This window comes from Polypterus senegalus, chromosome 12, assembly GCF_016835505.1.
Source record: "Polypterus senegalus isolate Bchr_013 chromosome 12, ASM1683550v1, whole genome shotgun sequence".
In the NCBI taxonomy this organism is placed as follows: domain Eukaryota; kingdom Metazoa; phylum Chordata; class Cladistia; order Polypteriformes; family Polypteridae; genus Polypterus; species Polypterus senegalus.
Window position 1 is genome coordinate 66,244,700 of NC_053165.1, and position 22,859 is coordinate 66,267,558.

Genomic DNA, 22,859 nt, shown 5'->3' on the forward strand with positions numbered 1-22,859 from the left:
CATCTGAGACCCTAGAAGCTGTACTAGTTCTGAGTTTTGAAAATTTGGTGAGCACCTATTACTATATGGAACTTGTGGAACAGATAGCACAGATCTGTTTTTCATTTTAGTTGTACAGGCCTCAGTTACTCGTAGGCCAGGTAGCATTTTGTAATATGAGTTAACATACACTCATTAAGGAGATGCAGTAGTAGTAATATTGTAATATGTTCAAAGTAAAGTAATATTACTTTTATGTCAGTCCAATTAGCAACACACCATCACTCTCTGGTGCCATAATAAACAAAAATTTAAAATATACAATTTCATTTTATTTAATAAATAAAAATGACCTTACCTGATGTACCACTGCTATTTAGGGAGTCAAGGTATTTAACTTAGACTGCATGTTTTCAAAGAAAATATTATATATACTAAAGTTACCAAACCCACATAAATAAAGTGAACCACGTGCTCTCTAAGGATTGACCGCATCATTTTGCACTGATCCAATATATAACTGGAGGAAAAAAACAAGTGAGTACAAGGAAAACATTTCAAGTCTGGAGAGACAGAGTTTAGACTGGTAACTGAACTCTGAGGTGGGAGAACTGACAATCTCATCAGAGGTACAATCCCACTTAATTTGGCTATGTTCATTTCCACCTAAAAATCAAAATTCATGTTTATCTCATAAAGATGGCACCTTACATAAATAAATGCATTGTCATTTGTCCCATAATGGCAGTCAAAAGTAAATTCCATCGTGAAAAGTACAAAACATGTGAACAGTCCTAATGCACATTAAAGATGTGTTGCGGACAGAGGAGAAAAATTCAAGAGGTGACACCTTAATTGGAGAGCTTTCAGAAAAATAAACACATTGTGAACTGGATTCAAACCAAACCTGACAAGAGAGGGTTAAGCAGTGCAAAATAAGTCTCAATTGGCACAAAGAGACTCCAGCTGAGAAAGTCAGTTTGTTTTTCAAAAGTGAAGGCCAATCTAGAACTTTACAAAAACAAAGCTAAATTGGCCTTTTGTTTCTTTTGGAATCCCTAAAAATGGCCATTGCAGAGGGAATGGGCGTATTGATTTTACATTCAGAAAAGTATATGTAATTAAAGCAAAGCAACCATGCCACAGAAAATTATTATTCAACCCTTAGTTAACCTCATATCATATATGTAAGGTCTTAAAATGAACATTTCTGTCAAGTTCTGCAGAATAACAAAAATGAAAACATTGAGTTTAAAAAACCTTCCATGGTTTACATAAGAAAAACTGTAAGAAAACTGTCCAAGATTTTTTAAGTTTTATAAAATTTGGTCTCCCTGTAACCATTGTGTAGTTTGTTTGTCTAATAAAGAGTTCAGTTACTGAGTATTCTTAAAAAAAAACTGCAGAGTATGATTTCTTAATATTTATGCTTGCCTAAGTTTCTCAGTGGTGACACTATGTGGGAGAAGAAAAAGCAACTACTTGAAAAATGCCATCAACCCAAAAATGAAGAAAAAAAAAAATCTTTCCTGTGCAACTCCCCCAAACACTGCCAAAGGGGGGAAAAAAAAGTGTCACCTTTAAATAAAAAAAAACAGGCTGCCAGAAGAGCCACTTGTCTTGAATCTTCCTGAACCAAGTGAAACACACAAGCTGCCACACGTGAAACAGATCAGTGAGTTTTTATTTCAGTTCTGAGAAATGCAGGAGTGCAATCCACTTGTTAAAACTGAAGTAGCACTCCTGTACAACAAGACCCACGAAGATGGGCAGTCTAAATCCAAAAGGTCCGTGGCTGTCACTCCATTGCAAAGTGCTCACCCACAACTTCATTGCTTCTTCCTAGTAATGTGGTCACTCTTTCAAATTCAAGTGGGATGGTCTGTGGTACGTTCTTGATATCTCTTTCGAATATCTGAAATGTGAATAAAATGTCAGTTTTGCATTGTCTGATTTACAGTTGGCCACAAGGCATTTTATACATTTCTTAAATCCTGTTATGCACTTGCAAAGACTTTCAGGACAATACCTAGATATGTATACGAAGAATGACTACACAAATGCCCCTTGTGGTTCATCAAGTTCAAAATGGACTTTTCTCAAATGAATAGCTGCCTTCATTAGCTAAAGGTCATTTTTCACACAACTGTAATTGTAACTACTACCACACAGTAATGGTAAGTCATTTGTAGCTTCATGCCATAGTAAAATAATACATGCTACCTTACTAAAGCTACAGCTGCCAGGCAGGGTATGAATGCAAACTCTAAAACGAACTGTACTGCGGAGTAAATTAATATGACTAGAGCAACAGACTCAAACAGAAAAAACACCAGGATTTGAAGGGTTCAATTTACTCAATGCAACTTCAATTGGCAACTTCGTTAGTGCTACAGATACAGTATTGGTTATAAAATAAATAAAAAAAAAAATACAAAAAAAGCACAAAGCTGCCAGCACTAGCGCTCTGGCAGTAAAGAAAAACAACACATAACTGCACTTGGAAAAGATAGTAATAAATAAAACTGAGCTGTCTCATAGAACGCTTTTTTAAGCGTTACACAGAAGCAGGAACGTACCTCAAACGCCGATACTTCTAACAGCACATTGATGTCCTGCTCCTGGTCTGACAAGGGCTTCTTGATAGTTGCTGCTGCTTTGGCAACTGCTGGATGGTAGTGTTTCTGTAGAGTCTATGAAAACCAAAAACGACAACATAAAAATCCAGTCAGTCCGCCCCTAAAATCTGTGTCACATTGTCTCTTCAAGCTGGTTGGGTCAGTTCAGTGTAAACTTTCAAAGCTAAAGTCATTTTAAGATTAGCAACCATTTTCTCATCAAAAAGCAGCAACCTCAGTATTTTAAAACGGGATGACGACTAACGGATGTTACAATCCTTATTTAATAAAGCCTGCTTCACAGAGAACACAATCATAAGATACTTTCTTTGTAAACAAAACAACAATGGCCATACAACACCATCCAGCTTTTGCAGAACACTTTACTAGGGAATCACACTTCAGCTGAATGGAGGGGGTTGATGGGTATTATGCATTGACAGTGCAAGAGTAGCAGGATAAGAACGATATACTGTATATAGAGAGAGGAGTTACCTAGAGAATGAAGTTACTGCTGGCAGAAGAAAAAGTAGTTAAAATGAAAACCACTTACACCTTCAAAAACACACCAAACTGAAATAACAGACCTAAATGACCACATGCCAAGATGAAAGGATGATGCCAAATGATCATAAACATCTAGCAGGTTTGCATGCACGATTATGTTAGATAATTTGAAAAGCTGATGTTAACAGTTTTATAGGTCTTCAGTGACTTGGTGGCTAAGGTTTTGGACCCAAAACCATAAGACTGTTAGTTCAATTCACAATTCCATTGCACTCTGTGACCCTGAGCTTGTCACTTAAACTGCCTATTCCAAAACTGTAAAATAACAAGTATGTGAAACAACTGTAATGTTCCATAATCTTGTAAACTGCCCTGGATAAAGCCACCAGCCAAATACACCAGAATACTTTTCTAAATCTTTCTGCTGTAAAACAAGTTTTGTGTGGCGCTCTCGAAGAACTCCCCAGATGTTTGAAAATAGGGCAAGCCAGTGCACTAAACAGTAACAGCGTAAAGATGCACAAAATCTGCACACCATATCTACCATAAGTAAGTTATGCAAGACTGACACCAATTAGGCGATTACATTTTCATTTACTTGTTTGACTGATACCTTTATCCAAGGCAATTTACAACATTTTGAGACGCAACTGGTCTTTTGTTTTTCCAATTGGAGCACAGGCAGGTCAAGTGACTTCCTTATGGTCACACAGTGTCAACAGCAGGATTTGAACCCACAACCTCAGTGTATCAAGTATAATAAAAAACAAAAAAAAAAAAAAACAAAAAACTTAAACCAATACGCCACATTGCCTGCTCCATTTATAAATTAAATTTGGGAAATAAGCAAAGGTGATCCAAGTGAAGTCTTCCTAACCTGTAGTTCCCAAAGAGAGCTCTCCAGTGCATGGCAATCAGTTGGGTTCTTCTCCTCCATCAGGTAAGGGTCTTCACAACTACCTGAACAACACAAGAAGCATTTAAAACTCAATAATTATGAATGCCAGTCAAGCATAGAGATTTGCGTTGGAATAATTAGCCTATATTATGTACATGTGACAACACTTCCCTTCAAACCTATGAATATATTAAACAGGATTGTCTCAAATGGTTTATCTTGAAGAGTGATGGATAGGGTACTCGTCTTCCAGAAGATGTAAAAATAAAGGTCACTTAATTCAAACTCTCAAGTTATCAGTATAATCTATTCAAACTTATTTTTCTCAATAACAAGGATGGAAGTAACCAGATGCTCTCAGCATGCAGAATGGAGGAAAATTTGTACAGAAGCAGAAATTTTTTTTTTTAGAAAGGAGGCAAAAGTGTCTTTAAAATTGTTACTCTATTACAATACGCTCTCTTAATTATATTTCTGAGCCTGAACAGCCAAAGAGTAAACAAGCAAGAGTTGTGATCTTGAGATATACTCATCTCTGCATGTATCTTACTGATGTAAATGACACCCATGCCAAAGATTATATGTACGGTGAAATTGGGACCAAAGATTGAAGGTCTTCAATGAAAATTCAAGAGAGACAGAGTAGTTTGTACAGTACAGCAGAAAGTCTGCCGACCTAAACACACTGAAGGGTGACAGAGCTATTAGTTTGTCTTTTCCTTTATACTATTGGGCATAGGAGTAGCAAATTACCTCAGAGGTGCAAGACATACACAGACTATGCTGAAGACAAGCAGAATGTCAAAACGATGACACATTCTGGGCTTTTGACAAGCTCAAATTAGATCTGAAGAAAACTTCCGTATTTATTCATCTGTAACAGTTTGGAGTCAAACCTATTTAGGCCGTAGCTGTGGGAAAACAACTATAGCTTCTTTCGGACTACGGTCACTTAAATCACCTGACATCATGCCTATTCTGCAAGCTCAACACAAGGTGGGACAAGATTAAAGTATTTTAAGGGAAGTTAAATCAAACTGTATGAAATGTTTATTCAAGAAAGTGAATGACACTTCAAAATGATGACCAGAAGAGCCATACCTTATGTGGAAATGTCCAGCCTGGCCACAGACAGATACAGGACACACAGAAGTCCCAAAACATACTGGTTTATTTTACTTCTGCTCTTTACATCGCATGCAATGGACAAATTATACTCAGTCCTTTTCCTTCCTTTCTCTCTCTCTCTCTTTCTGCCGAATCCACTCCACTCCCGCAAGCTCTGCCCTCTGCTTCCTGACTCCAACTCTTCGAATGGTGTGAGGCGCTCTTTTATACCACACCCGGAAGTGCTCCCCGATCATCTTCTGGCAGCACTTTGGAGTATGGCGCAAGTGCTGCAGTCCAAGACTCTGGAGTTCTTCAGGCGCCCCCTGGCGGTGGCCATGGGCCCCAACATGGTTGAGCTTCCAAACTCCAATCCCATGGCCACAATGCAAACCAGGGGGACTGACCTTTCGTGTTCTGGGGGAGAGACTGCTGTTGACATGTCCTCTCATCAGAAGGGCATCCCAACCGGACAAGGCCCCGGGCCGTCTGCCACACCAACAAGACTAAATCTCCCATTGATCCATTTATGTCTAACATGAGTGCATCCGGTTCGCTTTTGTGAAGCCTAGCTGGGTCTATTAGTTGGGTGAAACTGCTAAGGGGAGGGTGAAACTCAAAGTCAAATGTTAGGAGACATTAAACTCTTGACTTATAAGATAGGACTTGGTTTTTAGTAGTTATCACATGGCTGGCGTACTGTGATATGAATGGAGTAACAGAACAATACAGTATATACGTTTTACAAACTAGGGAAAATAGTCCCTCCAGCAAGCACAAGCCCACAGACAAAATATACAATTCTGGTCTAGAGCCCCACATCTCCCAAAAGTACAAGTCAAGTGAGGTTTTCTACAAACTAATACCCTCTCCCCCCAAAGACTCTATTTAGTACAAGCACCACTGTGAAATATTTATGGAAAAAAACATTTTGTTGATGCTTTGATTAGTGAAATGGCACCTGCAATAACAATTCACTGTGATGTACAATTTATGATGACTTTGAGGTAAAGTGGGAGGAAAACTTTTCATTCAATAATTATTTTTACAAAGTGCCCTTTTATAGTGAGTACTATCATGAGCCACATTAAAAATGCAATAGACAGCAAGTGAAAGACTCATTGTAGCTGGGTGGAGATATGTTGAGTTATGCAGCAGACAGTATTAACTGATAGATTGTCCTTAATAAGATGGATTATCACTCAAAACCAGCTTTGTTACAAGACATGAGAAGGTGAACAAAACAAAACACTGCAACTGGTGACTCAATCACGGTCTGTTTTATACTGTGTGTCTTACATACTGCTTTTCATGGTACGCTGTACAAAAAAAATACAGTATTGCAGTAACTTTCTATTTTATGGTAAACTGCCTTTTCTTCTAATGCATAGGTCTTACTAAATTTTGCATTTTAGCTTTCCTTATAAAGCACATCAGTCTCTTTCTGTTATTATGGTCTTGACAAGCTACATTATGTATTTAGTACTTGCCAAAAGAAAAATAAATATCATTATTAATAATTTAAAAAAAGAACACAACAAAAATACTTGATGTTTCACTTTTGGAAAATACTCTACACCATAATCTCACTACTTTTTCTCACAGAACAACAACTGTGAGGACCAAGCTAAACTTAAAGACATCAACATATTCACTGTAGTTATTGCATGCTCACCTGCAGTAGGCCGGTGAAGGAGGACCCGACAGCTCGGATGTCTACGGATCAGGTTATAGATGAACGGAATGACCATTAGAAGTGCCTGTGGGGGTGCTGTCAATGCTAGCCTTGCCAGCCTTTTCACAAATGCAGCAACCAGGTAGGCAGGTAAGTGACTTGAAAAGAACAGAAAACTTGATTTATAAAAACAGATGTGTCGTGTCTAACAGCTTCCAAATGGCTTGCAAAAAGACAATTTTAGAGGCTAGAGAGAAATGCCTTGGCAATGTTGTTACCTTGATGACAAGAATAAGTCGAGCAGATGAAAGAAGCGTGCACTGTATTTCACATGGAACACTGACGGCTCAAGCAGACTGTACAGCTTGGTGTAGAAATCGGGGTAGTCTCTGTAATAAATCCAAAAACACAATCTTTATCATTATGGTCTCTTCAATCAGTCAGCAAGGTCAACTCCTAGGCCTTATTTTGACTGATACTACGCAGCAATAAAATGTCTAAATTGGCCATGCTGTGGACATAAATGCATAAACATTTATTTTTTATTTGATTTTGTGCATTATGCTATGCTTATACTATGAACAAGAACATGAGAATGAGGCAGTATCTTAACTCCAGTGCTAGATACAAACCTCTTCAAGTATCTTATTTAGACAAGTCTGCTAAAAATTTCCCAACCTGACAAAGTCCTTCCAAAATGAGGCAGAAGTATGCCTCTTAACTGGACACATCATGGTTGACCTAACATCTTTTACCATTCAAATTTATAAGCCGACAGACATACTATAGCTAGTATGAAGTAAGTGTCAAAATGAAAAGTTTGCACTAAAGGTTTATATAAACACTGCATAAAACTAAATACAAACAGTGAACACCTAACAAGGGAGGACATGGAAAAAAATACAGAATAACACATTTTAATGCAATTGAATTAGACTGAAGTAAGCTAATTGGAACTGTACTGTTTAATCAAACACATTACAGAAAGACCCTACATCAAGTCATTCTTATACTGTCCATATCCAGAAAGGAAATGAAAGAAATTCAAATATTTATTTAGTATAACAAATATCAACTTACAGGTTGTGTTGGTTTATGAGAACAAATAGTCCATTTAATGCAAGCAGGCTGATAGCTCCTCCTACGGAAAGAGTTAGGAGAAAGCATCACTGAGCATGCCAGTTAGGGTGGGTATCCCATCTCATCAAAAGGCATCTGAAAGTCCTACTAAAGTGAAACCAACTCCCCCATGCATCAAATTACAAATTGAAAGCTACTCCACAATGAGGAATACAACTTCACTGCACCAAGGCAGGTCTGCCCTCCATATCTAAAACACCAAACAAGCTTCAAGAGTCAATAAAACCGCTATCATGGCATTTCACATTAGAAAGTGAAGCCTGCAAACAGGATGGCACTACAATGTACTGTGACCCGCAGGGGTAGCTCCTGAGTGACTCCCAACTCCGAATGATGCCCAGACACACCAAACTTCACACAAAACAGGAGTTTGTTGACAGAAGCGGAGTGTTCCTCGGATTCCCCAGGATTTATAACAATAGAGAATGTGCCATGCCTACAGTGTCACCTAGTGAATGATGCAAGATTTTAGAAGAATGCCAGATGTTCTCTTTATCGAAAAATCCTCATCAGATTCTTATGTGAAAAGAACTTGAGGTGAGTGTGAGCATTTAAGCATCCTGTTCTTTAGCCGAATAATTCTTTAAAAAAAGAAAAGATACAGAAGAGTAACACCATTGGAAATTATAGCACTGAGTTTGCAGAGCAAGACAGTACACATAATGTGAAAGGAAAACAACAAAGATCACAATTACAGTGTAGGGAAAAAAAAAAACCAAAATAACCTAAAAAGTTTGGTGCTTCTCCTTACTCACCAATGTCATAGGCTGCTGTCAAGAAGTCGATCATCAATTTCGGACTGCTCATGTGTGGGAGAATTGCATCATGCAGTATAACTAGGACTTTTTTGTACATGTCACTGGGCAGCTGTACTCAAAGAAATAACAAAAACTCAGATAAGGTCCTTTATAAAAGACTTAATGGACATTTTCTAGGACTTGTGCTTTAACAACACGTCAGTTTAAACACAAACAAAACATGTCTTTAGAACTCACAGTGATGTCTGTTAACCTTAAATAATGGATGTGAACTTTAACCATACAGTCTCAGGACATGTAAATATTATGCACAGAAGCTTGTGATAACCTTTGCCAAGTGAGATATTCATTGAAGAAATTACACAATTCAGTGCTACTTTCAATTATGGTGTGCAAGACCCAGGCCTCCAACCATTAAAAAAAAAAAAAATCTAAATCAAACCTTCTATGCCTATCACCACAGCTTTGATATGCTACTCTGCCCAGTGCCCAAGAGGAAATGAAGAGTTTCATCACAAAACATACATATTCATTTTAATCAAACTGAGAGAAATTACCTTTTCTTTGGTACGATTGAATGAAACAGAGAAAAATGATGACATACTTTATAGTTGTATTAAATCTAATAAAAGTAAAACTAACAATAACATTTTTTAAAAACTATGTTTTGTGGCAAAACGTTACCTATCCAGTATAAGATCTACACAAAATGCTATATTTCCATATAAATAAAGATCATTGCTAATACATTTAAAAAATAATAATAATAAATTTGGAGAATAATGCCCAAGGACGACATATGTAAAACAAAAACATGACATAGCTGGAAAGCAGAAGAAAACTAGCACCGGCATCCAAAACAAACTACAAAGGAAGTTGCAAAGACTACACTAAGCAATCCCAAAAAATATCAAGACATCAAAACAGCCTAAACAGAGACACTGCTTAAGAAAAGGCACAATGCACAAATTCATGACATCCTTCATTTTGTAAGCTGTTACTACCTAGCTATCTAAACACCTAGCACATCAATTCATTTTATGCGCACGTCAGTTAAAGTCAATTAAACACACGTTCACTACTAGATGCATGCATATAAAGAGTAGGACAGCATCTCTTTCCCTGCGTGGAGTCTGCATGTTCTCCCCGTGTCTACGTGGGTTTCCTCCCACAGTCCAAAGACATGCAGGTTAGGACTTGTGCTTTAACAACACATCAGTTTAAAAACAAACAAAACATGTCTTTAGAACTCGCAGTGATGTCTGTTGACCTTAAATAACGGATGTGAATTTTAACCATACAGTCTCAGGACATGTAAATATTATGCACGGAAGCTTGTGATAGACGATCCTAAATTGTCCCTAGTGTGTGCTTGGTGTGTGGGTGCCCTGCCTGGGGTTTGTTCCTGCCTTGCGCCCTGTGTTGGCTGGGATTGGGTCCAGCAGACCCCCCCGTGACCCTGTCTTAGGGTATAGCGGGTTGGGAAATGACTGACTGACTGACTTACATACTTACTAATACTGCCCACAGGGACACCTCACGCACTGTCATGTTGGACGTTTATAAAGTGCAGACTGGCTCCAATTTTATAAACTGGTTCATACTTAAAGGAAAGATACATTTATCACATTTTGAAACACATGTATCTTAACGTGCTAAACAGTAACACACAGCATGTTTTTCCTAAAATGGGCTTCCAGTTGGCACTGGGACTCTCCTTTGACAAGACTGAATCACAATTCCGGAAATATACACTAGAGATAAAAATCAAGATTTATTTCAGTCTTAAGGTAAGGACAAACAAATTCTCCTCGGGAACTGAATTCCTGAGTGAACCTGTCTAATATGAAGACAAAGATGATGACATACCAGTAATGCCACATCTTGACAGTAATACTCAAATGTATTAAAGGTCACACAAATACAAATTGCCAAGGGTTCAATTAGGAAAGAACCTGAGGGTCAAATCTAAAGCCATAAAAAACCCAAGCCGGCAAATAACTAGCTCAGAGCTCAAGAGATTACAAAAGTCTTCTTAATTATACATTTCTACAATACATGACAATGGCAAAAGATACGCTTTGTGAGTGAGCCGACAGCAACGAGGTTCAAATTTCCTATTGTCTTTTCAGCTACCATGTACAATGCTTAGCCTAACAACTAAAAAATTGGTTTGTAAAATATGGATATGTCAGAATATCCAGTAAGTCCACCATTAACCTCATATATCAAAAAATATTTAGAAAGACATAATACTGAAGTAATATTGAAGGCAGAGTGGTGACTTTTAGCTAAGTAGCTGTGCTGGTATTTGGAAGGTTGCTGGTTCAAATCCCTTGTGCAAAGGAACTTAAACTGAAAATTGCTCCGGGGCACTGTACAATGGCGGACCCTGCACTCTGACCTCCAAATGTCACGTGAAAACACAATAACCCTTGGGGATTAATAAAGTATACAAAGTACCATATAATTGGACAGTGGGTTCACTATAAAAATATGGGGGACGGGGTGGGGGGATTACTTAGCATTTTAAATTTGGAAGTTGCTTTCGTAAAACTCAGCTAAGTAGCGGGAACACAAGGAATGGGAGCTGAAACATTTCCACACCACTCAATTTTCAAGGGTCTTCTTACCTTGTGTTTCAGAAATGTCAGCCACATCTTCTCAAAAACACGCCTGTGTTCCTGTAAAACATGGACAAGATTGTAAAGGAATAATTAGTTAATTCTGCTGCTTTAACACACTTGTGTATTAAAAATGAGGGAGCCATATTTACCTTTAGCTTGCTTGCATTCCAATCCTCAAGTTTATCTAAGAGTGGGGTGGGAATTTAGAGAAACATCATTTAAAAAAAAAAAAAAAAAAAGAGATTTCAAAAGGCAATGAACTTTGCAATATTAACCAAAATAACCCTTGACAACAACATGACCTGGTGCCAGCCATGCATAATCCACCTTAAAACATGGTAGTTTGGTAAATGAAGTATTAATTTAAAAAACTTCTAACCAAAAGAAACACACAATTAAAATATAAACCTGGAAAAATTCATGTATCGATTTTGAAAAAATGAAAGAGTACAGAACTGACAGGAGTAGGTTTCTCATGAGACTGAGCATAAATGCACGAAAGCATAAAAAGATCAATATATTTTACAGAAAATTGCTATACATGCCACAGGAGCATTTGCCAGATGTTAATGAAAATGAACACCAAAACTTGTAGAAGTGACCTTAGTCAACTGAGGAGAAAAGAAATGTGGACTGTCCCTCAGTAAATTATGCCAACTAATGCAATCCATGTTCAAAGCACATTACAGAACAGAACAGGACCCAGTGCTGCCCAGTGTGGGGACAACAAATACATTTTGGAATAAAACAGCCTATTGGTATTTCCTTGTACAAATGGGGAATTTGAATAACAGTTTCATTTTGTGGAGAAAGATTTAATGGCAAGGATGTTGATACCCGACAAACACTCACAGAGCTTTGTAGACAGCATTAAAGGAAAAGCACCTTGGGATTTTGCACATGAGCTCACCACATTTGAACATTTTAACCCTGATAGTTTGCAAAATAATTTCTTGTTTACTTGGTGTATTAAGTACAGTATAATATACAGTACCTATATTACACTCTGCATAACCCAAACAAAGGGAATACTTTTAAATGAACACTGTCAGAACTGAAATACGGATGTGCTCTCCCTAACATAGGCCCAGTATTCATTTCAATGTTACCAGTCAATTAAAAGGCCGAAATCTAACTGGATTATTTGAAGCAGCTTAATAAACCAAGATAACTAAAATGCACTGCAATTACTGTACATAATTCTAAATTTCCTCTTTTAATGTAACACTTAATATCAGCTTTGGAGATGCACTGAAAGAACCTAGAATAAACATTATTTTATGTGAATTATGACAAGCATGTGCTAATAATTTGCAGAGCAAGTCATGGAATAAAACAAGACTGCAAAAAAGCAGAATGCATGTAAAAAGAAAAAAAAAAATAAATAAAAAAATTTGCTTCCAAGCAGCCACTCAATGATACCATAAACCAGGGCCTGAAGAACAGTAAGACCACCAGTAATTATGACATCCATAAGAGTTACAGCTACGTGGTTGAAATAGCAAGGAAGACAAAAGCCTAACAGTGGCAAACAACTCTGGAAATGAATGAGGACGTTAGTCAAGACATACATTTTCGTATAGCCCCCTGCATGCTAACGGAGAACATTTCATTACCAACAAGCTGAAACACAAACAGGAATAGACATTAAGTCATAAACTGATCTTAAATGCCAGGTTACACAAGTGACAGCAGAGACTTACCTCCCTGTCTCACCAAAAAGGAAGTCATCTCACTGTTGCTGCTGGGCATGACAATAGCAGACATCAAAGCAAAAGCGTTATTCTGATATATCAACACCTACAAAGGAAACAGTGGACTTCAATGAAGAGTGAAGGGATGAAAAAATGCTAATAAAACGTTAGCTGAAAGTTCTTTTCTTATACCATTACAATAATTGCTAATGAAATATAAATTTTAGGATTTGGTTAAAATGGTGCTGTGGGAACTGTACAACACTCAAACAAATCCTAAGTCTTATCAGTTACGTAAGAAACCTTGAAAACAGCATGACAAGGGATTAATGTAAAACTAATAAGCTCCTGTGTGAAATTAACATGTTAAGAGTTTCAAGAAATGTAAATAAAAAGAGGGAAAGATTTGGAAAATTAAAGCAATAGGGTTTAGTGACATTTGAAAACTGAAATCCCTTTGACTCCTCCATTAATTATTACTTTTTAGTACTTTTTTTTTTTTACTGCAAGGCAAATATAAAAGTGTTACATCTTACAACAGCAAATGTTAGAAACTTAACAAGAGTGATTTTTTTAACAAACCACATTTTACCCCATGTTGTTACAAAAACAGCTTTGAAGTATTTGTATAAATTAAAATATCCTGAATTATTTTGGAATTCATAAATTCAACACTACAAATATAATAAAGATTGAATTTATGTTTTTAGCATTAATTTCAAGTGGTGTTTATAAGCTGATAAATTTGAAATATGCACTTAAGGTAAATCAGGTAGCTCATGAGGATATCATCCTTTATTAACCCTATGGTGAATGGTGAATCAACCCCATGATAATAAAATTCCCTCTTTTACTGTTACACTTGAATTAAAAGTAGGAATTCCGTTTCTGCAGTGTTTTCCAATACCATTTCACTGCTATTGGTATTGTGACATTCCTAGTTTTGATTTAAGGCCAAACTACCCATTCCTATTTTATAGAACTCAACCTCAAGACCCATCCTTTAAAGATTTACAAAGGAGCGCAGCGCTGAGAGGGCCCTAACAGACATATACATTTTTTTCTTTCGGTTAAATCTTTTTTTATTGTTTCAAGTGTTAAAAATGAAAACTTATTACTTTTGCAAATGAAAATGCGGATGTGAGTCACTCTAATATTTATGCAGCTCAAAATCTAACAGAGAAAAATGGCACAAGCTGAAAATGATCCAGCTTAATTATAACCCCCAAGTGAACGGAATAACCAGCAAATTCTATTAATGTGGCCATTCTCCCACAAATCTCTCTCACTTTACAAAAGCATCAAGGACTGTCTGTTGTCAGGGTACCTTTTCTTTTCTTTGCATCACACTGGCCACGCTTGAGGTCAAGGAGGTCATGACGTAGTAACGCACATCTTCAAATGCCAGGTACTCCTGAAATCTGGAGATGAGCATCGACATGTCTTCTTCTGTGGAAACTAAGTGGTCCACCACAGCCTAAAATAGAAAAAACATAAACAGGAGCTGGGAAATCCTCCAAAAGCCAAGAATAGCCACTAGGGATACACCAATATGCAACTTCTGGGCCAATTACCCATCTTTACTGTGTCATACTTGCAGATTTTAATACAATATATTTGTACTGCATTTTTTTTTTTTTTTTTACATTTATAGTCAAATTGCAACTTCCAGCACAAACAGATGGTTTAAATAATTCCAAACTTGTTAAGTGAAAAACTAATTTCCTTAATTAATATCAAGAACAAATCAAATAAAGGTTATAAACACTTTTGACCTTATTTGTTCATTGTTTAAGGACAAACACTGTGTGTAGTAATTACGGATATCAGACGAAACGATTTTACTTTTGGACTCTCTTGAATGAATGTCTTGACTTTCTCAATTAGCAACTCAACTGGCAGGGGAAAAGGAGCAGGCCGCAGAACAGACATCACAGGTTTTAACACTGCCGGTTTGAGGCGAGCAGTGCATTTTTCTATTTTGTGTAGATTTAGATGACATAATGAACTTGATTTATTGATGTGGATATTTAGGGTGGGAAAAAAAGTAACCCACGGTTGACATTTTATCCAAAACCAAAACATGTTGTTCAATGAGAAGTCTTGCTTCTGTGGCTTTTTATCACATCATTACAAGTAATCAACATAAAACTTGGTAACAATATGCTGGTGTTACTCCATCATCACCGAATATCAGTGGGTCGGCAGGTTTAATCTCATTTTTAACCATCACCTCAAAAAACATGAAGACATACCTTCAGCAGCCCTCTAGGAAAAACAGAGTGCTCATCCCAATCCGTTTTAGATAGGGGATGCTTTGCTTCCTCTTCGGCAAACTTCATCAATGCACAAAGGGCAGCCTCCTAAAAGAAGGTCAGGCAGTGCTCAGGTTAGAAAGGAGGACATCAGAGGCTCTACACTCACAGACCTGAGGCAGGCCACTTGGGGGCCTGATGCTGATGACAGAGAGGTACATGGACAAAGGAATTGAACTTAACAGCTTAAGCAAGAACAGGAGTTATTCTGAACAGTCAGCATGGGGTCAGAAGAGGGAGGTCGTGTTTTACTAACATGCTGGAATTCTATGAAAAGGCAACAAAAGGATATGATCAAAGTCGAGAATATATTACTTACTTTGGCTTTCAGAAAGCATTTGATAAGATGCCACATGAGAGGTTGGGTATCAAACTAATTCAGGGTGTGGGGTGTCAATGGGTGCAGAATTGGCTCAGACACAGGAAGCAGAGGGTGATGGTGTGAGGAACCTCATCAGAATTGGGTGATGTTAAAACAGTGGTGACCAGCAGGGGGCAGTGCTGGGGCCGCTGCTATTTTATATATATATATATATATATATATATATATATATATATATATATATATATATATATATATATATATATATAAATGATTTAGATAGGAGTATAAGGAACAAGCTGGTTAAGTTTGCTGATGATACCAAGATAGGTGAATTAGCTGATAATTTAGAATCTGTCATATCATCACAGAAGGACTTGGATAGCATACAGGGCTTGGGCAGATACAATTTAATATCAATAAATGTAAAGTATTACGCATAAGAATTAAACACAATGGACAGTTGGAAAATCGAGAGTACACCTTATGAGAAGGATTTAGGAGTCTTCGCGGACTCTAAGCTATCGACTTCCTGTCAGTGTTCAGAAGCCATCAAGAAGGCTAACAGAATATCAGCTTATATAGCACCCTGATCTGTGGAGTACAAGTCACAGGAGGTTCTGCTCAACCTTTATAACACACTGGTGAGGCCTCATCTGGAGTCCTGTGTGCAGTTTTGGTCTCAAGGCTACAAAAAGGACATAGCAGCACTGGAATAAGATCCAGAGAAGAGCGACTAGGCTGAGTCCAGGGATACAGTGGATGAGTAATGAGGAAAGATTAAAAGAGCTGAGCCTTTACAGTCTAAGTAAAAGAAGATTAAGAGGAGATGTGATTGAAATGATTAAAATTATGAAGGGAATTAGTACAGTGGTTAGAGACTGTGGCTTTAAAATGAGTTCATCAAGAACACAGGGACACAGTTGTTTAGGGTAAATTTCGCACAAACATTACTACGTTTTTCTTTACACAAAGAACAATAGACACTTGGAATAAGCGACCAAGTAGTGTGGTAGGCAGTAAGACTTTAGTGACTTCCAAAACTCGACTTGCTGTTTTTTTGGAAGATACAAGTGGATAGGACTGGCGAGCTTTGTTGTGCCGACTGGCCTGTTCTTGTCTAGATTGTCCTAATGTTTAAGTAGGAACATTTCCATTAAACCAGGCCACCCAGATATTGCACCACTCTACTGCAAATGCTAAAGACATCCTGAGTGACAGCATTTTATTAATTAGAATTTAAACTTGCCTGCAGATAAACCATTACGTGGTGTGATTACAGGGTGACTGGGGACCACTCCAGACAAGTCTCTAACACATAATAAGTATGCTTCAGAAACACATGTGACTCACTTTGACACAATAAGCGTCATGGCCCAGGAGATCCAGCAGCTGTTCAATACAGCCATTGTAGCGGTGCCTCATCCATGCCTTGTACTTCTCTTCAGCACTGAAAGCTACAAGAATCAAACTTGTGAGGAGACAATTCAGCACATTTTGTACACTTTAAAAAAAAAAAAAAAAAAGGAAAAAAACAAAGGATTGTATAACAGCATATCACATGTACACCAATTTGGGTTATTAAAAATACAACTTTGGATTCTTTACTGATAGCAGCATTTCTACCACAGTACCAGTTTCAAAACAAGACTGAAGCCAGTAATGGTTAGCTGCCTATGCTGCCTGGTACTGGCACTAGTACCAAAAAAGAATAATGGTGGTACTTAATCTGTCAAAACATGTGGTTAGATATGATATTAAGTTTGGGAAATTGGAGCTAAATGTCTGCAGTCGTTCAAAGACTATAGGGTAAGAGACAACATTGTCAACGTTCAGCTGTTCACTTGCAGAGTAGAGAAAAACGAGTTAAGACTGTGGAATGGGTAAAACATTCTGGGATGTACAAAATGACCTTTTTTGCTAACGAAAACTACTGCCCCTTTATTACACAAACGAATAGAACCGTGACGTGGCCTAACACCACAGCAGCATAACACCCACTTCTTGCTGCCGAAGGAGTAGTAGTACATTTCTTATAACGTTAAGAAGTGTAATTTAAACTGTGAGGAAGGATTTTTTACAAGACACCTCATTTATTTACTTTGATAAAAACAGCTTGGTATGATATACAGTGCACCACATGTAACACGTCTGTTTTTGGATAAGAACTGCCAGTATATTCTGTGGCATTATAACTTTAAAGTTTTGTTTTGTTGGAGGAGTGCTGTGCAGAGGTTTACAGGTAACAGAAAAATGACTGGCTCGAGTGTAAAGTTACTCAAGCGTACTTTGCTCTAATTGTCCCGTTTCTGACATTACGAGTCCAAGTTTTAAGAACTCCAACAGGAAAAGCCAACCGTCTGGAGCCAGTAGATGACAAGCTGGCAACAGGCAGGATTGGGATTTATGAGACCCTCGGGGACAGGATGACGCCCACACCTTAGATTAGGTTTATACAATCAGAAGATGAAATGATTGGGGTCTTCCAAGACCATCCTGACTCAAATACACATGCAGCACAGATCAGGTTAAGATATCGAAGAGAACAGCCTGGCAGACAGAACAGCTAACACTACCAGCTTGTATGGTGGACTGGCACATCTGGATTTGGCTTCACAATGGTGGATAAGATTACAGATAACATTAAATTGAGTTCACTGTGTGCTTGTATTTCTGTTTACTTTGGCGGGTTGTGCTAAGTGCATTAGTTAGGGAAGCAGAGCGATTAGGACCCTCCAATAGAATTAATACAATAGCGTGATATACAATAAAGACTTTGACTGACATTTACTAATGAACTGCAATGCTACAGAACAAAGTGTAGCTGGTACTGCCCAAAGTGCATTTAAAGGTCAAGAGTAAAGAGACGATGAGACATTACACTGAGGTCCACAGGTGGCACGGTGGGAGTGCTGCTTCCTCGCAGTAAGGAGAGCAGGGTTTGCATCCCAGGTCCTCCCTGTGTGGAGCTGACATGTTCACCCCAGTGTCTGCATGGGTTTCCCCACCCTGTTCAAAGAAAAACAGGTTAGGTGAATTGCCAGTCCTAAATTGGCCTGTGTGTATGTGTTTGTTTGCCCTGTGGTGGGCTGGTGCCCTGTGCAAGGTTTGTTCCTGCCTTGAGCCCTATGCTGGCTGGGATAGGCTCCAGCAGACCCCAACCCCCGACCCTGTTCATCACTAAACGTATGAAAAAATGACTGACTGTGGTCTACATTAAAGAGAATCCGTGCAGGTACAAAAAGGTATAATGTTTTGTCCAGGTGTCCTCCAAAGTCTTGCAATGATAAAACAATGGCCTGGTCTTATTTTGAAATAATACAGAATGGGAAATGAGATCAAATAAAAATGGGCCCAAACCCACAGTTACAAGCTAACTCTCTTGCTATTACGATTTACTCAAGGGCAGAAACAAACCAGCATAAATTCATCCTTGCAGATTTTCCACATGACTTCCCCACCCAGAAGCCCCTTACACTCAGGTGTCTCATCCTCTTTGGGAAGCAGCCCTGTGTACAGCTCTCCTCTACCCAACAAAACGGTGAACACTTTCTGGCAGGCCTCTATGGCACTAAGGACATCGGCTTCTCTGTCGACCTTTGAAATGAAAAATAGAAAACATTTATTAGAGAACAGACAGTCAAATGTCTTACAAAGCACACCACTGCAAGCTACTGCCCATCTCCAGTAAATAAAACCAAGCAGAAATACGCACCCACTTAACAACAACCGTAGCCATCATATTAACTAGCATTTCCCAAGAACTGCTATAGAACAGTATGACTCCTCTGTCACTTCAAAGAAACAAGACAAGTGCACCGGCCAAACATGAGGACTCTTACCTGACTTTAAAACACGTGTTAAGAGTTCATTTGGTAGTTACAGCTCCACACAACAATCATTGCAATTCCATCCCAATGTTATACTTTAAAGATACTCTAAAACAGAGCTTGAGGAGGCCCATTTTACTTAGTTAATTAGAACCCAATTCGGTGCTGCTCTCACTCTGTGTAAGAATCAGAAGTCATGGACACTTTATAAACTTAAGATGTAGCACTGACTGGCCTGGCAAGCTTTGTTGGGCTGAATGGCCTGTTCTCGTCTAGATTGTTCTAATGTTTGGTAGCCAGCAACCAGTAGAACAGCACAATAGCTGATCACACATGCAGACAAGCATGCATCACATCGCCACTTTCAGGTGCCATGACAAACAAGAGAGACTGTTCAGAAGACCCCCGTTGAAATCACAGTGTGTATGCCGCCTCCAATGAGCGCTGCGTGTGACAGGGCAAGCACGCCAGAAAATGGCAGAGATGTATGACATTGACTAGACAAAAGCAACGTTCACAAACAGAGCTCAGATGTGTAGATGGTAGTACTTAATACATGTCACAGGTTGGATGCTTGACCATTTCTTTACTTTGGCTGGATTACTTAACACAGAGACTGATTAGCTGAACTGGCTTTAGCTTAAGCATAATATGTGAGTCTCAGAGCCAGTGCTCAGTGGCAGCTGCACCGTTACAACAATGTAATTTTAAGATTAACAGATGGCTTCAGTGCTGATTGTTCTCCAAGCTAACTACAGTGGGCCGCTAACATCCTTTACATCTACTATAATAACTCTGATAGCCAATGTGATTTTTTTAATACTTTGGTGTGCTGGTCCAGACACATCAATTCAGAGGAAAGCCCACCCAATCTTTAAACTAATTAAAAAAGGCATGCTCAGTTAACAGGACACACTCTGAACCTCCTGGAAGAAGGAGTACATAAAGTTGAGAATTAAAACAAAACTGAGAGCCATTTGAAATGATGCTGCACATCCTTTCCCTGACACACTAACTCTGAGGACTATCTGACGTGTGTCAAGAAATTCTGCTGGGGCTCCTTTATAGCAAAGGTAATATGCCTGCTTAATGCCTCTCTGGGATTTGCAAAGTGTCTGGTGTCTATTTGAGAAAGAATTGTGGTAAGTTTAATATTTACTGATCTTCTGTAAAAAGCCAAATTTCCTACTAGATCAAAACACACTGGTGGCAAAACATCCCTCAGATAGGAATTGCTCTTTTTTTCCATTTTAGTACATGGTGCACCTACTGTCAATATTTTAGTATTTAGACACAAATGTATTGTGTACAGTAGTTTCTGCATATACTTACTTTACCAGTTTCCCCGTGCAATGCAGTTAATAAAAAAGTTTACTACTAGTGTGCACCCATTGGACAGGTAAGGGCCAGTTAAACACGAACGCCTGTGTTTTTTCTAAATGACTCTTCCACACAATGACCTACTGATGTGTAACACGGGGGTCTTAACCATTGGGGCTTTGCTGACCATACCAGCCAAGTAAACTAGCCAGACCAACTTTCAGCAAAGAAAATATTAACAAGAATACAACAGTAATGAACTCATTTATGTTTACCGAGACCCCATGAAAAATAGCCTGACATTTGCTTTGCCTCATTTCAGCAGACAGAAAACCAAATGTAAACGGCACTATACAATAAGGCTCTACATAACAGACAGTCAAGTCAGTCCCAGCAGGAAGCCGAGCACCGATTGCTCTATCCGTAAAACTCGGTGAACATCTCAGCAGCACGGACACACGTCATACATTTCATGTTTAATTAACACACAAGGGGTACGTGAAACTACCACGTGTCTAACCAAACAGGACATTTTCCGGCATTAACGAGAGTAGCAACAAGACTTATTGTGGATTGTAAAACTGAAGTTCTATACATTCTTGTTTATTGTACTGCGTGTCGCTGAGGCATTTGACGTCCTCACAGGACACTGGTTCTCTGCAACTTACAAAATCTACAAGGTTCTACCGACACAAGCCACGCTGCTTCCTCTCTGTTTACTACAACACGGTTTTCTTCACACAACCTGCTTCTAAAAGATGCCGGAGTTCCCTGCCATCATACCTGTAAATGTTCCAAGATATCGAATACTTCGTTCGCTTGTCTTTTATTGTTTAACACACTTTCGGCTTTCTCGGCCAAACGCTTTTTTAACGTCTCACTTTGGGCAGCCACGTTCCGCTTTTTGGACGGCGCCATTTTCACGCTTACTGAACTCAAGCTTACGACGCACATCATTTACATCACAGTCGCCTACTATGAAACGTAACCGCAGCACTCATTGGCTGCCGCTCAAGGCCGGAAGAGTGAAGCGGCCAATCACAGCTTTCGGAATGAGCATTCTTAGTACTGCCCATCAACATTAGACACGTGATAGAAGAGCGCTTCGACACTTGCTTTGACTATTCAGAGCACAGTAACGAACGAGAGGAAAACGAAGCAAACCCTAGCAGTGCTTTGAGGAAAAACGTGGATAATTGAGCTGTAAAAATATTAAACACACATAAATACATCCGGGGCACCACCTGAAAAGCACCATGAAGCCTAGTGCCAAGCTCTAGTGACGACGCTGAGGGAGAGACCGGCGTCAGCTGACATTCTGTACAGAAATGAGAAAGTGCGCAAAAAAGTGAGACCCTCACACCACAGATACCGCAGGGATTTTTTTTCTCTTGTTCGCTTTATACTCACCAGTTTTATCCCTCCTCGTCTTTAACACGGTATTGGCTTCTTTCTCGTCCTCATTCTGACTGACCCTGTTACAACAGAAAATTGGCCAAGTCCTGTGCCCTCCAGTTCTGCAGGCAATAATGAGTTTACACAGCCTCGACACAGTTTTAATTCATAATAAGTTGTAGTTTTTGGAATATCATCTTAAAAATTTCGCCATTTTTACATCGAGTTGGAAATTGCTTACATTTGTATATTTTATGTAGAAGCCTGCATACGGTAACTAAGACTTCATAATAACTGACACATTTGAACTACAGTACTTGAAATAATGCGATCATGTACAGTATCAGTCAAATGTTTGGAATAACCCACAGTTTCAGTTTTTTTTAAAAGAAATGAATAGCTCCTTTACCAAAATACCATACAAAACCAGGACAAAGACATTATTGTTGCTTGAAATGACAGGTTTTTGAGTTATTACTCACATATGACTGCAATGCCACTCCCTTAGTTTATCCTTTGTAAATTCTAATTAGCATATGAAATGACAAAGTGTCAATTTCTATCAAAAACATGACATAGCAGACTTTTGATTGCTATGGTAGTATAGCATCAAAGCACAGCCTGCCATTCCTGAATGGTACCAGCTATTACAAGATGGCCAAGCACTGTATGGT

The 22,859-nt window shown here is 38.5% G+C and overlaps 1 protein-coding gene across 1 annotated transcript; it reads right to left on the minus strand.

Annotated features, from left to right (window-relative positions):
• Window positions 1-1,642: 1,642 nt before the first annotated feature.
• On the minus strand, window positions 1,643-21,744 carry noc4l (nucleolar complex associated 4 homolog). The gene is made up of 15 exons (XM_039772030.1): window positions 21,574-21,744; window positions 19,117-19,237; window positions 16,994-17,097; window positions 15,259-15,366; window positions 14,331-14,480; window positions 13,013-13,109; window positions 11,459-11,493; window positions 11,316-11,366; window positions 8,680-8,791; window positions 7,865-7,925; window positions 7,063-7,173; window positions 6,785-6,942; window positions 3,982-4,064; window positions 2,559-2,672; window positions 1,643-1,894 (listed from the first exon to the last, which is right to left on the minus strand). The coding sequence occupies exons 1-15, from the start codon at window positions 21,742-21,744 to the stop codon at window positions 1,778-1,780; spliced, it is 1,593 nt and encodes a 530-aa protein (XP_039627964.1). The 3' UTR covers window positions 1,643-1,777.
• Window positions 21,745-22,859: the final 1,115 nt, after the last annotated feature.